The sequence below is a fragment of the Papio anubis genome, chromosome 11, assembly GCF_008728515.1.
Source record: "Papio anubis isolate 15944 chromosome 11, Panubis1.0, whole genome shotgun sequence".
NCBI classification, from domain to species: Eukaryota; Metazoa; Chordata; class Mammalia; order Primates; family Cercopithecidae; genus Papio; species Papio anubis.
The window spans coordinates 39,318,538-39,340,144 of NC_044986.1; the positions used below are offsets into that span (position 1 = coordinate 39,318,538).

Sequence of the window (21,607 nt, forward strand, 5' to 3'; positions counted from 1 at the left end):
TCACTGTGTTAGCCAGGATGGTCTTGATCTTCTGACCTCGTGATCCTCCTGTCTCGGCCTCCCAAAGTGCTGGGATTACAGGCGTGAGTCACCGCGCCCGGCCTTTTTGACTCTTTTTTTATACTAGTCTCTGCTGTCTGAATACACTCTTGGAATATAAAATAATTTTATCTTACCCATACAAAAACAAAATGAAAAGTAAAAATAAATTATATGACATTATGAAGTAAGATAAATTATTTCATGATTATCTGCTTTAGAATTATACCCTCCAGTAGTGTAGACTCTAAAGAGTTGACAGGCCTAGGTCAAAATAACATTAGTTCCTAAGCTACAAGTAAAGCTATTATCTTGAAGTCAGAGATTTTGAAAATGTCAATGTCCTTTTGCAAATGCTACCTAATTTTATAAAGTCAAACAAATATACTCAAAGGTCACAAATGCAATAGACATCAGCAAAAGCTGACTGTAGAAAACTATGCGAGTTACCGGAGTCTTCTAACAGCATTTTTTTTTTTTCTAACAGCATTTAAATAAGGCAATGTAGACCTGGACTAAAGGAACATTAAGTAAGATATATATAGAGAGAGTAGACAAATGAAACACATATTAAATTTCACATTATTTTGAGTATTTTAGGAAAAGGTTTTTTTAATTGAAAATATACTTTAACAATAAAAACAAAAACTGCCATATACTGACCATGTGAATTATCACATATTTCCTACATACTGGTCTCAAGAGAAGATACAGTACAATATTTTAGCTGCCAGTACTGCCAGTCTAAAAAGACTGAAGGCTTAGTGCATTCCTTGGAAGACAAATTTGGCAAACAAAAACAAAAATTATTTCCTTTTTTTCCTTGAGATGTAGTTAAATAAAACAGATATCCCCAAAGTAATGAAGACTCATTTCAAGTAATTACTCAGCTTACCAGTTTTATTTACACAGTAATTGTTATGAGTGGTTTTTAGTGAATTCCTTGTATTTACATTTTATATACACATTTATACTTGAAAGGTAAAGAAACTGTACAATAATAAAAAAAATAAGAAAAAGAAATATAGTAACTTAGGTCCAACTGAGGAAACAAATACATAAAAGTATGATTAAATTTAGTCAGGTAGTATAAACTGAATGAGATTACTGCCAGAGGTTATATTCCCTCTATCAGGGATACCAATACCAAGGAAGTAGTTACTGGAGTTAAAAGGTCATCCTAAAACCTACTAAGACCATGGCCCCTCCTTCAATATTTTATTGTATTACCAGTTTCCAATAAGTAAGTCCCTATAATAGCAGTTACCTTTTGAGGGTTCTACTAGTAGTCCGTAGACTAGAATGACCCATGGGGTAAAAATATATGGGCACCCTAGGGTCCCATACTCCTAAAGAGGCAGTCACTACACTAACAAGGATCCCAGGCTTGTTAGTTTGAAAACTATATAGCACTAACAGAAACAGTGTGCTTAAGTGCTGTTTCAAACTAAACTGCAACAAAAAAAACACTGTAAATCTAACTAAATGGCATGTTATATATAACACTCAAGTGATTTAGATTCAAATTTAAACATAATAGGACAATAGCAATATGTCATTAGAGATCAGAGATCTCTGTCAATCAGATATAGCCTTGCCACCACCTAAAGATGCGTTCGCTGCCTCATGTATGGCTCTAGTAGCAGTTCCAAAAGACAATGCATTCACTCTTGTAAAGACAATGTCAATTGTCCTGACATTGTTGTTGGCTACATTTAACCTATTCTATGATATGGTACTAGAGCTCAAGAAATACATCAAGCCAGATCATTCTGTTCAGACCTTCCAAGGGAAATGTTCCTGGACAGCACCTGACTGGGAAAATGCTATTAATGTTGCTATAAAACACAAAATAGTAAAAGCAGCATTTTCCCCAATTTACTATTCAGTGAGAAAGCCAAGCAGAAACCCAATGCAGCACATTGTGAAAAGTTTCAATGTTCTATTTTCAGCAGTTAAGCCAGGCATACTACCTCCTGCATCTGACCTGGATCCTGCTCTGGACTTCAAGGAAACATACACCTGATTAGCAGTTCAAGAACTCGACATAAAAATAATTCATGCTATGTTCCAATTGGAGGGTCATGACACTGTTGGGCCCACAGGCAAAGCATTCATAAGTCAACGTACTTTAAGCTCACATCTACCTTTTTGGAAATGACTCCCTATGTTACAATGAAAGAATTCATCAAAGAATGATTCAATCATGCAGCACTACTTCCTAGAGTTGGCAGGGAAATCCATGCATTTCTTGGCGGATGAGAGAAGGCTGATTCAAGAACACAGTGAAGAGACGCTCCCATTCCTCAAAGTATTTCGCCTCTATGGGCATGAGGATTTAGCACGTGCTAAGTTCCCAAACCTATGCAAAGTGGCCAATGTGAGGAAGCGGAAGTTGGATAACTCATTCAGGGCTACCAATCTTCCAAAGAGTCACTATCTAGACTAGCAGATAATGAGGTAGATGAGGCAGTATCAAGACCTTCCTTGAAGAAAGCAATGATGAGTAAAGAAGATGAGGATGGGTTATAGGCAGCATTTAGAGTAACATGTGAAGAGATTAAGATGGCACTGACAGATAAAGGAACCAATAACCAGACTAATCTCACACAGCTTCTTCAGGCAATTGAATCAAGGGCTAGGATGTAGACTTAGAAAAAAAAATTAACTTTACCTTTTTCTTTTATTCTTATTTCCACTGATTAAGAAAAGTTATGCATAGAGTTTTACAAGTCACAGATTTAGCTACATATTAGATTTCAAATTTCAAACTGGAGTTAACAAATTTTGTTTCTATGGGCAGTGGAAGAATTGTAACTAAAAAATATGAAGTCTTGCCAAGTAGCATGCTATTTAAAAACTCTGAGGATTCATTACTTTTTACTCTTATCACTGAGAAACATCATATATATTTTTGGACTTACTCTCAAAGTCAAGTCTTCAATCCATTAAAGTGCAAAGAACTTTCCTTCTACCAGTTACTTATAGTTTTCTTAATGTCAAATTACTAGATGAATAATTTGTTACACTAGAACCAGAACAGCTAAAATTCTCTGAGTGATAGGAATTCCTTAAGGAAGACAACAAATTTCCCTTAAAAAACAAATGGACACGATACTGTGGAAAAACATCTAAACAAACAATAAACAATCTCCCACCAACATTTCCATTTCCTGGGTAACTCAAATTTGCCTCAACTTGTGAATGAAGATAAATGACATCTTCAGTGACTTAAATTAATTTACAATCAAATTTGTTTATTACTGGTCTATAATATCTTCAAAAGGTCAGAACTGGAAACAATGTCGTACTATAGTACTTTGGAGGTTAACAATAGTATTTAACAATCCTACTCTAGCCTCCAGAGTATCTTTGTGGTAACTGTTACAAAACAAAAGATGTAAAAATTTGAAGTATCTCCAAAGCTATTTTAAAAATTTATTGCATTAAACTGTTTACTCCAAATTGTGGAGTATAAACTCACCATTTAAACTTTTTCCTTTGAAAAATGACTCTACCTACAAAATAATAGTTTAATACTGACAATAAGTTATTCATTTCATTTACTTCAGCCATAAAATGTAAAATCAGCAGTCTTCCACCTCTTGATTCTTTTAGATATCTCCAACATTTTCTTCCACGCCTTTTACATAGGAAACAAAACCCTTTATCCAAAAACCACATTTTAGATGTCAATTAGTCTGTCAATTTTGAAGACTAGCTTTTCAAAGCAGGACTACTGTTCTTGTCTCCTTCTTTAATATCCTTCATTACAGATGCAAAGACCTGAAAATTATATGAAATCAAGATTAATCCTCAAAAACTACCACCCAGATTAAAGAGATTTAAATAACTATAAATGGGAAAAAGCTTTATTATACTTAACTCTGTCCCCTGAAAGTGTGCCATTCTCAAATCCTCTTTATTTTTTTCTAATCGTGAAATACGATTATATTCTAATTTTTACCAATTGCCAAATATTCTGAAATTACTATTTGGTAACTAACATTTTCTGAACAAATAAGATTGTGAATTTAATAATGCGAATCGTTTATATCATTCATGGATTAAATGATACTGCTATCCTTTTATGTCACTTAACTTAGATTGCCAATACTTTTACTTTCCTAATAAGTTAGGAAAGACTACTTTCCTAACAAGACTAAAAAGCCAGGACCATACATTATATATTCTTTCCACTACAAACCCTAGTACACAGCAGGTATTTAATATATAAAATTGTTGTCTATTTGAAATACCAAAGTAATAACTACTCTGGCAAATAAATGACTACGGTGGGTTGTACTTCACTAAATTGATATTATTGGACTTAAATAAAATAAAGCCCGGCCGGGAGCAGTGGCTCACGCCTGTAATCGCAGCACTTTGGGAGGCCGAGGTGGGTGGATCACGAGGTCAGGAAATCCGGACCATCCTGGCTAACACGGTGAAACCCTGTCTCTACTAAAAATACAAAAAATTAGCTGGGCGTGGTGGCATGTGCCTGTAATCCCAGCTACTTGGGAGGCTGAGGCAGGAGAATCGCTTGAACCCGGGAGATGGAGATTGTACCTAGCAGAGAACTCACCACTGCACTCCAACATGGGCGACAGAGTGAGACTCTGTCTCAAAAAAATAGATGAAATGAAATGAAATAATGAAATAATGAAATGAAATGAAATAAAATAAAATAAAATAAAGCCCTAGGTTTGGATAGCTGAAAAGTGGGCAATTTGATTTAAATTCTTGCTTCTTAGAAGTCAAAAATTATTTTTAAAAGACATATTTTTAAGCACTAACATTTAAGAAATACATAATTTTTTTACAATAAGTCAACTGTTTTAACACATCTGTTAGAGAGAGGAAAATGTCACTCTACCTGAGTCCATTTTTTGGTGCTATTCTGCATCTGAATGGCTGCAATACAACTGAATAGCTTTTCCGATGTGATATCTTCTGGCAATTTAGTTAGAAACTGCGCTATATGAATAAAGTCCATCTGCAGGAGAATATCTTCATATAATCGGAGGATTCCTAATCCAGTCCTAAATAAAAATTCTTCCCCATCTCTGCAAAATACATCCCAGACTCGACAGGCCAGATCAAGTGGTAGTGATTTGCTATATAGTGTGAAGATCCTAAAATTAGAGGGAAAAATGGTCACTGAAATTTTTCATTCATTGATTCATTTACTCAGTAAGCAGCTCTATAAAAAAAGAACAGTGTTTATTAGGGATAAAAAGGCAAATAAAATATGGCTTTTCCCATCCTGGCCAACATGGTGAAACCCCATCTCTAGTAAAAATACAAAAATTAGCTGGGCATGGTGGCACACGCCTGTAGTCCCAGCTATGTGGGAGGCTGAGGTGGGAAAATCGCTTGAACCCAGGAGGCGGAGGTTGCAGCGAGCCGAGATCATGCCACTGCACTCCAACCTGGCGACAGAGTGAGACCCTGTCTCAAAAAAAAAAATAAATAAAATAAAATAGCCTTCCTCCCTCAAACTTGAGTAGCGGGAAATTAAATAATAAATAACAAAAGTATGTGAATTTACAACCTTATGTAGAGGAAAGGCCTAATATCTACTAGAGTGGTAGAACAGTCTGGTAGTTAAGGGTATGAGCTCTGAAATCAGAATGCCTGAATTTGAATCTTGAATTTGCCACTTATTAGTTGTGTTACCTTAAGCAGGATAGTTGTCTTTACTGTGCCTCAGTTTCTTCATTAGTAAATTATAAGAAAACTATCTACCTCTCAGGATTGTTTTAAAAATTATAGTAGTTAATAAATGTAAAAGTGTTTACATCAGTGTTTGGCATGTAAGAAATGCTAAATAAAAATTAGTTATTATTATTGTATGAAGAACCCAAATATCATCTTTTAGTCACCTAATATAAACCCAAAATCTGACTTCTCTCTTTTCTCTTCCCCTTGCACAAACATCCATTGTTTTGTTTTGTCTTTTTCCTTCCACCCAGCTTTATTTACTACTTCTTTTGAAGCATGTATACCTTCCCATAGAACCACCAAAATGGTTTTTCCCAACCTTTCTGACAATGTCTGACCATGTAATTCTTTATCCAGTGGTTCTTTGGGAGGCATTCTGGTTGGGGGAAGTGAGGAGAGTAACTATTACAGGACTTGTCTTGAAGTTGCCTTGGTAAAGAAAGGGCACAATTGTTTACACTGATTGTGTGTTTATTTGAGGTAGTGCTGATGGGATTTGAGGAAGGGAACTAAAAGCTTTCTCACAAAAATAATTTTTTAAAAAGTCCTTTTACACTGTCACTTATTCATTCCTATCCCACAAAAATGTCTCTGGGATTTGTATATAATAAACTCAACACAGACATGAAACAAAAGTCCATCCCTACTTCTTAAATTACAAACACATATTTAATTATATGACAAAAACCACTTTTGATAGTACAGAGACTATACTCACTGTTCAAAATGAGGAGTGCCTAGTCTCAGGTTCTAGTACACAGTACTTACTCTTCATTAGTTCTCTCCTGTCCCCTACATCAGTTGTGATCCTGCTATCCCCCATGCTCATACTTCTCAAGACTGACAATGGAGGATTTTTTTTTTCCTTCTTAATGGAATTAGTATTTTAACTTAGATCTCAGTCCCGTATTAAAAAACCCTTCTCCTAGGCCGGGCGCGGTGGCTCAAGCCTGTAATCCCAGCACTTTGGGAGGCCGAGACGGGCGGATCACGAGGTCAGGAGATCGAGACCATCCTGGCTAACACCGTGAAACCCCGTCTCTACTAAAAAATACAAAAAAATAGCCGGGCGAGGTGGCGGGCGCCTGCAGTCCCAGCTACTCGGGAGGCTGAGGCAGGAGAATGGCGTGAACCCGGGAGGCGGAGCTTGCAGTGAGCTGAGATCCGGCCACTGCACTCCAGCCTGGGCGACAGAGCGAGATTCCGTCTCAAAAAAAAAAAACAAAAAAAAACCCTTCTCCCATTTTCTTGGGTCCTTTCCTGATTAACTCTAATGCTCTTGGGGGACGGAAAGAGAATACATTGAAAAATAACTTAATTTTTCTTTCTTTTTTTTTTTTTTATGGAGTTTCCCTCTTGTTGCTCAGGCTGGAGTGCAATGGTGAAATCTCAGCTCACCGCAACTGCCTCAGCCTCCTGAGTAGCTAGGATTACAGGCATGTGCCACCACACCTGGCTAATTTTGTATTTTTAGTAGAAACAGCGTTTCTCTATGTTGATCAGGCTGGTCTCAAATTTCCAGCCTCAGGTGATCTGCCTGCCTCAGCCTCCCAAAGTGCTGGGATTACAGGCGTGAGCCACCGCACCCAGCCAATAACTTAATTTTTTTTAAAAGCCTAAATTAGTCGGGTGTGGTGGCTCATGCCTATAATCTCAGCCTTTGGGAGGCCAATGAGGGAGGATTGCTTGCATCCAGGAGTTAAAGACCAGCCTAGGCAACATAGTGAGCCCCCATCTCTATAAAATAGCAAAAATTAGTTGGGTGTAGTGGTGTGCCTGTAGCCCCAGATACTTGAGAGGCTGAGGTGGGCAGACTGCTTAAGCCTGGGATTTTGAGGCTGCAGTGAGCTGTGATCATGCCACTGCACTCAGTCTGGGTGACAGAGTGGGACCCTGTCTCAAAAAAGTTAAAAAACTAAAAATCCTAAACAAAAGAAGATCTGAAAAGACATTTGACCAATGCCATTACTTATTTTTCTATATTAAAGCTTAATACCATTTACATGAAGCCCACTGGTTGTGAACTGTTAAGAATTAAAGTTTAAATATGTCATCTGTACTCTTCTCGCCTCCTCAAATTATCCCTTGAATACCATGTGAATTCTTTCTTTTGTGTGTGTGTGTTTTTTTGTTTTTTTTTTTTTTGGAGACAGTCTTGCTCTATTTCCCAGGCTAGAGTGAAGTGACAGGATCTCGGCTCACTGCAACATCTGCCTCCCGGGTTCAAGCGATTCTCATGCCGCAGCCTCCCGAGTAGCTGGGATTACAGGTGCCTGCCACCACACCTGGCTAATTTTTGTATTTTTAGTAGAGACAGGGTTTCACCATGTTGTCCAGGCTGTTCTCAAACTCCTGACCTCAGATGATCCACCCACCTCAGCCTCCCAAAGTGCTGGGATTACAAGTATGAGCCACCTGTAATAGGATTACAAGTGTGAGCCACTGCACCCATGCATATTCTTAACAATAACCTGTCTTAAGATCAACTGCTCCATCTCTTTGGCAAAATTCACTCACCATTCTATAATCTACTGGGTATTGCTTGAAAGGCAAACTCTCCAAGTTAAAACAAACGATTTTCAACAGAAGAGATGATAAAAGACATTAGTGCCTAAATAAGGCATCATTCTTCTATCAGAAAACTGGATACATTTATAATAGGTACAAAAATAATAAGGAGTAAACTTAGGAGTAAATTTAACCAAGGAGGTGAAAGACCTCTACAAGGAAAACACTGATGAAAGAAATTGAAGAGGATACAAACAAATGGAAAGACATCCCATGTTCACAGATTGGAAGAATTAATATTGTTCAAATGACAATACTACCCAATATAATCTATAGATTCCATACAATCCCTATCAAAATTCCAATGACATTTTTCACAGAAATAAAAAAAAACTATCCTAAAATTTATATAAATCCTCAAAAGACCTCAAACAACAAAAGTAATCTTAAGGAAAAAAAAAAAAAAAGGTGGAAACATTGGACTACCAGACCTCAAAATATACTGCAAAGTCATAGTAACCCAAACAGAATGGTACCGGCATAAAAACAGATACATAGAAAAATGGCACAAAATAGAGAATCCAGAAGTTAATCCATGTATCTTTAGCCAACCGATTTTTGACAAAGGTGCCAAGAACACTAATTCAGGAAAGGACCGTCTCTTCAACAAATGGTGCTGGGGGAAAAACTGGATATTAGACCCCCACTTCTTACCCTATACAAAAGTCAACTCAAGATGGATCAACTATCTAAATGTCAGACACAAAACTATAAAACTATCAGAAGAAAACACAGGAGAAATGCTTCAGGACATTAGTCTTAGAAAAAATGTTATTAGTAAGATCTCAGAAGTATAGGCACCAAAACCAAAAACAAATGAATTCCCATTTGCAGATTATATCAAACTAAAAAGCTTCTGCACACCAAATAAAACAATCAATACTGTAAAAAAAAAAAAAGAAAAAAAGAAAAAAGACCCCACAGAATGAGAGAGAATATCTGCAAACTATTCATCTGACAGGAAATTAATAGCCAAAATATATGAGGAACTTAAACATCTCAACAGCAAAAAAAAAAAAAAAAGCCAGGCACCATGGCTCATGCCTGTAATCCCAGCATTTTGGGAAGCTGAGGCGGTGGATCACTTGAGGTCAGGAGTTCCACACCAGTCTGGCCAACATGGTGAAATCCCATCTCTACTAAAAATACAAAAATTAGCCAGGTGTGGTGGTGCACACCTGTAGTCCCAGCTACTTGGGTGGCTGAGGCACGAGAATCACTTGAACCCTGAAGGTGGAGGTTGCAGTGAGCCGAGATCGCGCCACTGCACTCCAGCCTGGGCAACAGACAGTGACTCCATCCCACAAAAAAAAAAAAAAATCCAACTAAAATATGGGCAAATGATCTGAACAGACATTTCTCAAAAGAAGATATACAAATGACCAACAAATATAATTTTAAAATGCTCAACATAAAAAGCATCAGGGAAATGTAAATCAAAAGCATAATGAGGTATCCTCTTACCCCAGTTAGGACAGCTATTATCAAAAAGACAAAAAATAACAAATGCTGGCAAGGAGGAAAAGAAAAGGGAACTTTTTTTTTTTTTTTTTGAGACGGAGTCTCGCTCTGTCGCCCAGGCTGGAGTGCAGTGGCCGGATCTCAGCTCACTGCAAGCTCCGCCTCCCGGGTTTACGCCATTCTCCTGCCTCAGCCTCCCGAGTAGCCGGAACTACAGGCGCCCGCCACCGCGCCCGGTTAGTTTTTTGTATTTTTTTAGTGGAGACGGGGTTTCACCGTGTTAGCCAGGATGGTCTCGATCTCCTGACCTCGTGATCCGCCCGTCTCGGCCTCCCAAAGTGCAGGGATTACAGGCTTGAGCCACCGCGCCCGGCCAAAGGGAACTCTTATACATTGTTGTTGTGAATGTAAAGTACAGCCACTATGAAGAACAGTATGGCGGTTCCTCAGAAAACTACAAATAGAAGGAGCATATGATCCAGCAATGACACTCATGGGTATATACCCAAAGGAATTCATATCAGTGTGTTTAAGATAGGTCTGCACTCCCATGTTTATTGCAGCACTATTCACAATAGCCAAGATATGGAATCAACCTGGGTATCTAACAACAGATGAATGGATAAAGAAAATGTGGTACATACACACAATGGAATACTACTAAGCCACAAAAAAGAATGAAATCCTGTCATTTGTGGCAGCATGGATAGAACCAGAGGACATTATGGTAAGTGAAATACTGCATGTTCTCATTCATATGTAGAAGCTAAAAAATGCTAGTTGCTCTCTTTTTCTTTCTTTCTTCCTTTCTTTTTTTTTTTTCTCGGAGACAGGGTCTGGCTCTGTCGCTCAGGCTGGAATGCAGTGGTGCAATGTCAGCTCACTTGAGCCTCCTAGGTTCAAGCCATCCTCCTACCTCAGCCTCCCAAGTAGCTGAGACTACAGGCATATGCCACCATGCACCATACAGCTAATTTTTGTATTTTTTGTAGAGACAGGGTTTCACCATCTCGCCTAGGCTGGTCTCAAACTCCTGAGCTCAAGTAGTCAGCCTGCTGCAGCCTCCCAAAGTGCTAGGATTATGAGCATGAGCCATAGCATTGGCCAGCTAATCTCATAAATGTAAAAAGTAGAACAGAGGATACTAGAGGCTGGGAAGGGTAGAGAGAAGGAAGAGATAGGCTGAAATTTGTTAAAATATACAAAATTACAGCCAGATAGGAGGAATAAGTTCTAGTGTTCTATAGCACTGTAGGGTAACTATAGTTAACAATAACATACGGTTTCAAATAGGACAACTATACTGAATGTTCCCAACACAAAGAAATGATAAATGTTTGAGATGATGGATATGCTAATTACCCTGATCTCATCACTATACATTATATGTACACAAACATCACTATGTACCCCATGGATATGTACAATTATTATGTGTCAACTAAAAAAAATTTTTTTTAATTTGAAAGAATGAAAAGAAAAATCTTAATTCCATTAAACCACATAACTTAAGAAATTAACTTTTAGAAAATGCAATATACATTGTTACGTTGTTGCAATTATGTTTTTTGTTTTTCTGTTTGTTTGAGACGGAGTCTTGCTCTGTAGCCCAGGCTGGAGTGCAGTGGTGTGATCCTGGCTCACTGCAACCTCAGCCTCCCGGGTTCAAGCAATTCTTGTGCCTCAGCCTCCCAAGTGGCTGGGACTACAGGTACGGGCCACCACATCCAGCTAATTTTTGTATTTTTACTAGAGACAGGGTTTCACCATGTTGGCCAGGCTGGTCTGAAACTCCTGAGCTCAGGTGATCTGCCCACCTCGGCTTCCCAAAGTGTGAGGATTACAGGCATGAGCCACCATGCCCAGCCATTATATTTTCTTTAAAAACTGTTTCTTTATATTGTATAACACTTAAACAGCAACGATTTGAACTTCACTATGACATTCTACTTCCGCATCTCAATTTCTTCAGCTCTAAAATAATGAGTTTGGATTACTTCCAGTTCTAAAATCCCACCTCTCTGACAAGTAAAAAAACCATAAATATTCTTCTTCAGTAAAATGAGTACTGGTCATGTCATAGTTAATTTTATAAAGAATATGGTTTCTGGGACTGGACCGCTGAGGTTTTAGTTTCTATTCTGCAATTTATTAACTGTGAAATATCAGGTATGGTACTCAAGCCTATCAGAATTTCAGTATCAATTATCCAGTCATGGTGATGCACATCTGTAATCCCAACTACTCAGGAGGCTGAGGTGGGAGGAATGCTTGAGCCCAGAAGTTCCAGGTGGGAGGAGCTGTGATTGCGCCACTGCACTCCAACCCGGGCAACAGAACGAGACTCTGTCTCAAAAAATAAAAAATAAAAATAAAACATTTTTTTAATGAAAGAAAAAAATAAAAAACAAAATTTCAGGTTGCCCGTCAGTAAGTGGTGTAAATTACAGTACATATCTTAAGTGGTTACTATGATTAAACAGAAAAAAAGTATGTGTGGTAGAAACTGGCTGTTTACTAAACCATTTCTTTTTCTTTCTGGGCAAACAGCTAAACCACATTTTACATCTTCACTTGCAGTTAGTTGTGGCCACATGACTGAGCCCTGGTCAGTGGAATGTGAGAGGAGGAGATGCCAAAAACTTCTAGTCTTAGCTTCCCAAAATCTCCTTGTGAGTCTCCTTGTTCTTTCCCCTTCCGTGAAAACCCTGGAAACGCCTCATTAAAGATGGTGGAAGTACAAAAATGGAAGAAACATTGGTGCCTCAATTACAGCTTCTAGGAGAGCTGTATGCCTATTAGGAACACCATTAATATCATTAGTCTTAATATGACAAACGAAAACTCTAAAAAACTTTGAACTTTAAACGCAAGTAAAAAAATGGTGATCCTGTCTACAGTATACATGATTTGGCAACATATATAACTTTTTTTTTTTAATAGACAGGATCTCGTTCTGTCACCCAGGATGGAGGACAGTGGTGCAATCACAGCTCACGGTAACCTTAAATTCCTGGGCTCAAGCAATCCTCCCACCTCAGCTTCCTGAGTAGCTGGGACTACAGGAATGCCCAACTATGTCTAGCTAATTTTTTTTAAAATTTTTTGTAGAGATGGGGTCTTGCTGTGGTACCCAGGTTGGTCTCAAACTCCTGGCCTCCAGCAATCCTCCTGCCTTGGCCTCCCAAAGTGCTGGGACTACAGGCGTCAGCCACTGCACTTGGCCTTTTTTTTTTTTTTTTTCCTTAAGCTAGAGAAAGTCTAGGAAGTAAAATTGTGTGTGGAACAGAAAAAATCTGAGCTATTCATATGTGTAACTTGGAGAAGGTATATTGTATTTACATTTATTACATTTTTAAAAAAATTTTCAGACAATATATAAGGAAGATCAAATTTAAAAATTCAAATTGGTGTCATCTTGGGGAAAAAAGGCTGGACAAAGCCTTAAAATAAAAAGAAACAATATGAAGCCCTTAGTAAAGAAACACTATTATAACTATCATAAGCCCCTGTGTGTTAAAAATAAAATAAACAGCAACTAACTCTGAGAGCTTAGTATGTGCTAGGCATTGAATGAGATAATCCATGTAAAACACCCTTGCTACAACTCAAGATAAAGATAGTATTACTCCCAATTTATAGACAAAAAACTGAAATACAAACTGAGAGATTCTGATTTCAACCCAGAGTCTATGAGTCTATGTTCTTTTTTTTTTTTTTTTTTGAGATGGAGTTTCACTCTGTTGTCCAGGCTGCAGTGCAGTGGCGTGATCTCGGTTCACTGCAACATCTGCCTGTCAGGTTCAAACAATTCTTGTGCTATAGCCTACTGAGACTACACCACCCAGCTATGGTTTTTTTTTTTTTGAGACGGAGTCTTGATCTGTCACCAGGTTGGAGTGCAGTGGCGCAATCTTGGCTCACTGCAACCTCCCGCCTCCTGGTTCAAGCGATTCTCTTGCCTCAGCCTCTCAAATAGCTGGGATTACAGGTGCATGCCACTATACCTGGCTAATTTTTGTATTTTTAGTAGAGACAGGGTTTCACCATGTTAGTCAGGCTGGACTCGAACTCCTGACCTTGTGATCCGCCCGCCAAAGTTCTAGGATTACAGGCGTAAGCCACCATGCCTGGCTGAGACTAAGTTTTTGTATATTTGGTAGAGACAGGGTTTTGCCATGTTAGACAGGCTGGTCTTGAACTCCTGACCTCAGGTGCTCCGCCCACCTCGGCTTCCCAAAGTGCCGGGATTACAGGCGTGAGCCACCACACCCAGCCGAGTCCATGCTCTTAAATCAAATGCGTCCCCACACAAATTTGGAAGTTTCCCAATTTGTAAAAGAAGGCTCTTTATATGTAAAATCCTGTACATGAGATTCACTCTAGTTTCTAAAACACAAAAAAAGTTATACTTTATTTCATTATTATATATTATGTATGTTATGACTTACCAGTCTATCAAGTATATATCTGGTGTAAGACTATAAGATTTGAAGTGAAGAAATAATTTGGAGAGATTTTCTTCAAAGAATACTTCAAATGTTGCAAAATATTTCAACATCTAAAGATTAAAAAATCAATAAAATTATGAAAGTATATAGTCTAGAAATAAGGAAATTAAATGCTTAAACATTAACAGGAAATCTTGCTCATTAAGAATCTCATCTTTTTCTGAGTCTTCTCAGCAAACATTCATTCATAAACTATAATATAATAAGTTTACAATAGATGAGATTATCTTGGTCTTTCAATTACTGTTTTTCACTCTAAGAGGGCATTAAAACTACAGAAACAAAGGAAAACATGATCCATTCATACCATGCTGTGATCCACACGAAAAAAGGCCAACTGGCATGGCTTATTCAGGAGATTGGCAAATGCAATAAAGGCATCTGCCTCTTCCAAATTGAGAATGAGCACAGCTGCAATGAAGGACATCCCTTGGACCTTCAAAGGGAGAAGAAATTAGTCAAAATGGACTTACAATAATAAATCTATATAGTTTCTTTTATTGTACTCCTGAAAAATTATAGTGACATTACAAAGTAGAATTAACCAAGATTTCTTTTTTCCTTCCCAGCAAAGGTAAATACAGAAAGCCCCTAAAGATTATGAAATCTCCCTAATTTCTTGTTCATATGGTGTGGTTTTTCAACATTAGGAAGAATTTTTGAAAAAAGAAAAAAGTTCAGATTTTACTGCTACAAAAGGCTATCTCAGTGTATTACCTAGTTTTCATTTCCTCTCAGTCTGAATTCTTTCAAAATAGAGTACAGAATCACAAAATTTAATAAAAATCAGGTGATTATTTTCATTGTTATAACACATCTGAGTAAAAAATGAAGAACTCAAAATAAAAGAGATCTATGAGAAGTGCTGCTGAAATACCAAGAAAGGAGACGTTGTGGGGGTTGAGATAATGAGCCTGGAGTCCTGGAAAAGCAAGAGACAGAAATAGCAAAAAACCTAAAATGGAAAAGAAGTATGAACTAAGACACAGAAATGGGAACAATAGGACCAGCTCAGCTGGAATAAGGGAAGGCATTTAGAGAAGGTAGGATGTGTTTATGTTGTGAAAAACCTCGAGTAAAAGGCTAAGCTGTATAGATGTTTGCTTCTTGCTTGTGAGTTATTGGCAGCTATCATACACTTCTCCTTTTTTTTTGGTTTATTTTTTCTGAAGTAGGGTCTCACTCAGTCACCTAGGCTGGAATGCAGTGGCATGATATCATCTCACTGCAACCTCTGCCTCCCAGCTCAAGCTATCCTCCTGCCTCAGCCTCCTGAGTAGCTGAGACTATGGGTGTTTACCACCACGCCCACCCAGCCCATACATTTCTTTAATTAAAAAAAAAAAAGTTATCAAACGCACACTTCTGGAAGAGATTTGTATAATGGACTTACACAGTGAGACCATTAAGAATAACTGCAATGGGCTGGGTGCAGTGGCTCACGCCTGTAATCCCAGCACTTTGGGAGGCCGAGGCGGGCGGATCACCTGAGGTCAGGAGTTCAAGACCAGCCTGGCTAACATGGTGAAACCCTGTCTCTACTAAAAATACAAAAAATTAACCAGGAGTGCTGGCGGGTGCCTGTAGTCCTAGCTACTCGGGAGGCTGAGGCAGGAGAATGGCGTGAACCTGGGAGGCAGAGGCTACAGTAAGCCAAGATGGCACCACTGCACTCCAGACCCAGTGACAGAGCGAGACTTCATCTCAAAACAAAACAAAACAACAACAAAAAAAAACTGCAATGCTAACTTTGTCTCTTGTTCTCAGCCTAGTGTTCTGAAAGGTATGCCTACAATCACTATTTCTACTTTCTCAGTTCCCTTTTCTTTTCTTTTTTTTAATTTTTTTATTTTATTTTTTGAAACAGAGTTTCGCTCTTTTTGCCCAGGCTGGAGTGCAATGGTGCAATCTCAGCTCACCACAACCTCCACCTCCCAGGTTCAAGTGATTCTCCTGCCTCAGCCTCCCGAGTAGCTGGGATTATAGGCATGCACCACAACCCCGGCTAATTTTGTATTTTTAGTAGAGATGGGGTTTCTTCATGTTGGTCAGGTTGGTCTTGAACTCCCGACCTCAGGTGATCGACCCACCTCGGCCTCCCAAAGTGCTGGGATTACAAGCATGAGCCACCGCGCCCAGCTCTCAGCTCCCTTTTCACTCTTTAATACACTTCAGTATGTATTCCCACTCCATTACCACACTATTTTGAGATTTCTCTTGCCAGCATGACCAATGATACTTATTGTAAAACCCAGTGGGTGCTGTCTCTCTTAACAGCATTCCCTTAGCTTCTGCAATCCAATTATTTCTTTGTTCTCATCTTATTTCTCTTTCTCTGTCTTCTGAGTACTTTTTGCAGATTCTATAGTAATTGCCTACTTGATTTTCTAGAACTTACGTTCCATGAAGACAGGGACTGTAGTAGGCATAATAATTGCCCACCAAAGATGTCCAAGTCCTTATTAATTACCAGAAGCTATGAAAATGTTGCCGTACACGGTAAAGGGGACTCTGCAGATGTGATTAAGTCAAGGATCTTGAAATAGGGAGCTTATCCTGAATTATCTGGGTAGGCCTAAAGTAATCATCATGAGGTTCCTTGTAAGTGAAGAAAGAAGGCAAGCTAGTCAGAGAGATTTGAAGATGCTACACTACTGGCTTTCAAGATGGAGCTATAGGCCCATGAGCGAAGGAATGTAGGCAGCCTCTAGAAGGTGGAAAAAGCAAGGAAATGGATTCTGCCCTAGAGGTTCCAGAGGAAGCACAACCCTGCCAACACTTTGACTTCAACCCAATGAAGTCTATTTCAGACTTCTAACCTCCAGAATTGTCAAACAGTAACTTTGTGTTGTTGTTGTGTGTGTGTTTACATTTTTTTTGTAGAGACAGAGTTTTCCTATGTTGCCCAGGGTGGTCTCAAACTCCTGACCTCAAGTAATCTTCCCACCTCAGCCTCCCAAAGTGCTGGGATTACAGACATGAGCCACGGTGCCCGGTCTAATTTGTGTTGTTTAAAGCCACTAAGTTTGTGGTAGTTTCTTACAGTATTCATAGGAAACTAGTACAGAGACCACACCATGTTTTTTGTTCATAGTTGTATTCTTAGTACCACAATATTTGCTGAATGAATACAAGGGGCAAAGTGTTAATGATCTGTAATAGAATGGTAGCAAAGTAAATAGAAAGAATTAAAATTACATTTAATTGCATCTAAAATGTTGTTTATTATAAGTAACATTATTTTACATACCACTAAAAAAGAAAAAATGCTGCCAATTAAGCAATGGCATAATACCTTATCACATGGAATATTTATTTACTTACTTAATTTTTGGGGGGACAGAGTTTAGCTCTTATCATCCAGGCTGGAGTGCAGTGGCACGATATCGGCTCACTGCAACCTTCCCCTCCCAGGTTAAAGCGATTCTCCTGCCTCATCCTCCTGAGTAGTTGGGAATACAGGCGGCACCACGCCTGACTAATTTTTGTATTTTTAGTAGCGACGGGGTTTCACCATGTTGGCCTGGCTGGTCTTGAACTCCTGACTTCAGGTGATCCACCCATCTTGGCCTCCCAAAGTGCTGGGATTACAGGCGTAAGCCACCGTGTCCAGCCCAGAATATTTATTTTATGCATATTTTTAAAGCTATTTATAGCTCATTCAGATTTATCATGTATCACTCTTGTTCATATATGAAAAGAAAATAAGAAAAACAGTTATTTATATAATTTCTTCAGAGTCCAATTCTTCTAAATATTTTGCATGATTTATTGACTTATGGTGTGATGCACTGAAAAAGACACATTGTTTATGTAGTATTGCTGACAAAACTGTCTAACCTGAATCTAATCATGAAAAAATAATCAAATTCAAGTTAAGGGTCATTCCGCAAACAACTAGCCTTAACTTTTGAAAAGTGACATTGTTACGACACATACAAAAGGCTGAGGAACTGTTCTGTTTTAAAGGAAACTAAAAAGAGCAACTAAATACCACACATGACCCTGAGTGGATTCTGAACCAGGAGGAAACTGCTGTAACTTTGCTATTAATTTGAAGTTGTTCAAAATAAAAATGTGGGAAACAAACAAACAAAAAAACACAGACAACAAAAAGATACCTATCTATAGGTGCCAGGCAGATCACCTGGGGTCAGGAGTTCGAGACCAGCCTAGCCAACATGGTGAAACCCTGTCTCTACTAAAAATACAAAAAAATTAGCCAGGTGTGGTGGCAGGCGCCTGTAATCCCAGCTACTCGGGAGGCTGAGGTTGCAGTGAACCAAGATCAGCTTAAGAAATAATACTTTACCAGTTGAAGCACCTGTGTAACCCACCCACTTTCTGTCATTTGAAATTTCTCTCTTCCTCTATGCCTAGCTAGGATATGGGACAAGGCAATCCACTTAAATTCCCCACCCTTTATTGTTCTTGCAGGCTTACACACAGGCTTCTTATTTTTGGTGTCTTATTGATAATAACTATGGAGAAACAAGGACTTATAACAAAAAATAAATGAGTCGGGCATGGTGGTTCATGCCTGTAATCCTAGTAATTGGGGAGTCCAAGGCAGGATTGCTTGAGCCCAGAGATTCAGGATCTGCCTAGGCAACACAGTGAGGTTCTGTTTTTACAAAACAAAACAAAACAAAACAAAAAACAAGGTGGGGGAGTATACAAATCTTACGAAGTTCTTAGAGTAATATTTGATTCCTGGTCTACATTTTTTACTCCACCTGAGATACTGGGAAACTTGTTTGTCTTCTCACTTCTACTTTTATGATACACCCACCTTAAATCCCCATCATAGGGCAGGCCCAGTTCACTGTAAGTGCCAGGCAAATTAATAGCCACCTCCTTGCTTAAAAAGAGAAAACTTGTATCAGTGGATCTACAGACAGGTAACACTCAACACTTATCCACAATTGCTCTACCCAAAAGCAATCTATAACCATATCTTGAAAGTAGAAAACTAAGACAATTCAATAACCTTAATCTAAACAGTAGTGGTTTTAAACTGGGATAAATGTGTTTTATAGCCACAAACAGTATCCAGCAAGTACACAGTCATGGATATTTTAAGGGAATTCAATCCCAGATCCTCAATTTACATATGTCTTCTTTTCTAAACATGATCTGGCTGACAATGCCACAGTAACAAGTGAAAGTCACAGTCCTCACCTATGACAAAAATTACTAGGGGGAATTGCTAGGAGGCATGAAATGTGGATAATTCTAAATATTGGTTGGGGAAACCTTCTGGCTTCCTGTCACATATACGACTAAATAAGACTGAATTCTAGTACATGGTAGAATGGGGATGAGTAATGACAATACAGTGACCTCACCTCTTCCGTATCACATGCAATATCAAAAAATACATAGTCCTCGGCCTGGCGCAGTGGCTCACACCTATAATCCCAGCACTTTGGGAGGCCGAGGCCGGCAGATCACTTTAGGTCAGGAGTTGTAGACCAGTCTAGCCAACAAGGCGAAACCCCATCTCTACTAAAAATACAAAAAATAGCCAGGCATGGTGGCATGTGCCTGTAATCCCAGTTACTCAGGAGGCTGAGGCAGGAGAACTGCTTGAACCCAAGGGGCAGAGGTTGCAGTGAGCTGAGATCGTGCCACTGCACTCCAGCCTGGGCAACAGAGCAAGACTCTATCTCGGAAAAAAAAAAAAAAAAAAAGAATGCATAGTCCTTGAGGGAGAGTTCCAGGAGATCCAGGAAAACAAAGAGAACAGCACCTGCAGTACAGAGCCCCATCACGCAGGCTGGAGTGCGGTGGTGGGATCTCGGCTCACTACAACCTCCGTCTCCTGGGTTCAAGCAATTCTCCTGCTTTAGCCTCCCGAGTAGCTGGGATTACAGGCCTGTGCCACTACACCTGACTAATTTTTGTATTTTTAGTAGAGACGGGATTTCGCCATGTTGGCCAGGCTGGCCTCAAACTCCTGACCTCAGGTGATCCACCTGCCTCGGCCTCCCAAAATGCTGGGATTACAGGCATGAGCCACCGCGCCCGGACACTGTGGTTCTTTTAAATAAGTATAACTGAAACATGAACCAAGATTACCAAATTTTTTCAAGAATAAAAACTAACATAAAACGTTCATATGAGTTATTTATAGATTCAGCATATGTTATTCATTAACATAGTTAAAAAAACGTATTTGGTCAAATCATGACATGAAATAGGTATTCCAATACAATCTACACTATTTTTTTTTTTTTTTTTTTTTTTTTTGAGACGGAGTCTTGCTCTGTGCCCCAGGCTGGAGTGCAGTGGCGCGATCTCGGCTCACTGCAAGCTCCGCCCAACCGGGTTCACGCCATTCTCCTGCCTCAGCCTCCCAAGTAGCTGGGACTACAGGCGCCCACCACCTCGCGCGGCTAATTTTCTTGTATTTTTAGTAGAGACGGGGTTTCACCGTGTTAGCCAGGATGGTCTCGATCTCCTGACCTCGTGATCCGCCCGTCTCAGCCTCCCAAAGTGCTGGGATTACAGGCTTGAGCCACCGCGCCCGGCCAATCTACACTATTTTTAACTTATAAAGTAAGTATGATTTGACTGACTGGTTTGTCAATGAGCCTTGATACTACCAGTTAAGTTATATGGTGGTCATTTTACATAAATTCAATGACCTAACAGAGCTCATTTCGGCAGCAAATATACAATGACCTAATAAGTCTGCAGCCAGGGTTTAAAAAATATATATTTAAAACATATTCTTAAAAAATCATTATCATAAGTGTAATAAAAGTAACAGTATTTTAATTTTCCCCAATTTTTCTCAGTATACCAGGTTAAACAAGTGCCTTTAAGTGAGGATTTTTGTTTGTTTGTTTTGAGACAGAATCTCACTCTGTCACCCAGGCTGGAGTGAGTGGCACAACCTCAGCTCATTGCAACCTTTGCCTCCCAGGTTCAAGCAATTCTCGTGCCTCAGCCTCCTGAGTAGCTGGGATTACAGGCATGCGCCTCCGCACTGAGGTAATTTTTGTATTTTTAGTAGAGACAGGGTTTCACCACGTTGGCCAGGCTGGTCTTGAACTCCTGGCCTCAAGTGATCTGCCTGCCTCAGTATCCCAGAGTGCTAGGGTTACAGGCACGAGCCACCGCACACAGCCTGAAGATATAATTTTAATAGATTTTTTTTCTTTTTTTAAAATCTAGTGTAGGCTGGGTGTAGCGGCTCATACATAAACCCAGCACTTTGGGAGGCTGAGGTGGGAGGATCACTTGAGCCCCAGGAGTTCAAGATCAGCCTGGGCAACAGAGTGAAACCTTGTCTC

The 21,607-nt window shown here is 39.2% G+C and overlaps 1 protein-coding gene across 6 annotated transcripts in view; it reads right to left on the minus strand.

The window, feature by feature from the left end:
• Window positions 1-633: 633 nt before the first annotated feature.
• TBC1D12 (TBC1 domain family member 12) overlaps window positions 634-21,607 on the minus strand; it is a 149,132-nt gene continuing 128,158 nt past the window's right edge. For 5 of the 6 annotated variants that reach the window (XM_021943486.2, XM_021943491.2, XM_021943489.2 and 2 more), the window contains 4 exons: window positions 14,614-14,742; window positions 14,247-14,356; window positions 4,919-5,177; window positions 634-3,825 (listed from right to left, as the gene is read on the minus strand). In XM_021943486.2, coding sequence (XP_021799178.2) covers window positions 3,757-3,825; window positions 4,919-5,177; window positions 14,247-14,356; window positions 14,614-14,742 — 567 coding nt within the window. In that variant the 3' untranslated portion in view covers window positions 634-3,756. The remainder of the gene's footprint in view (window positions 3,826-4,918; window positions 5,178-14,246; window positions 14,357-14,613; window positions 14,743-21,607) is intronic. The other variant, XM_021943487.2, reaches the window with a different exon arrangement.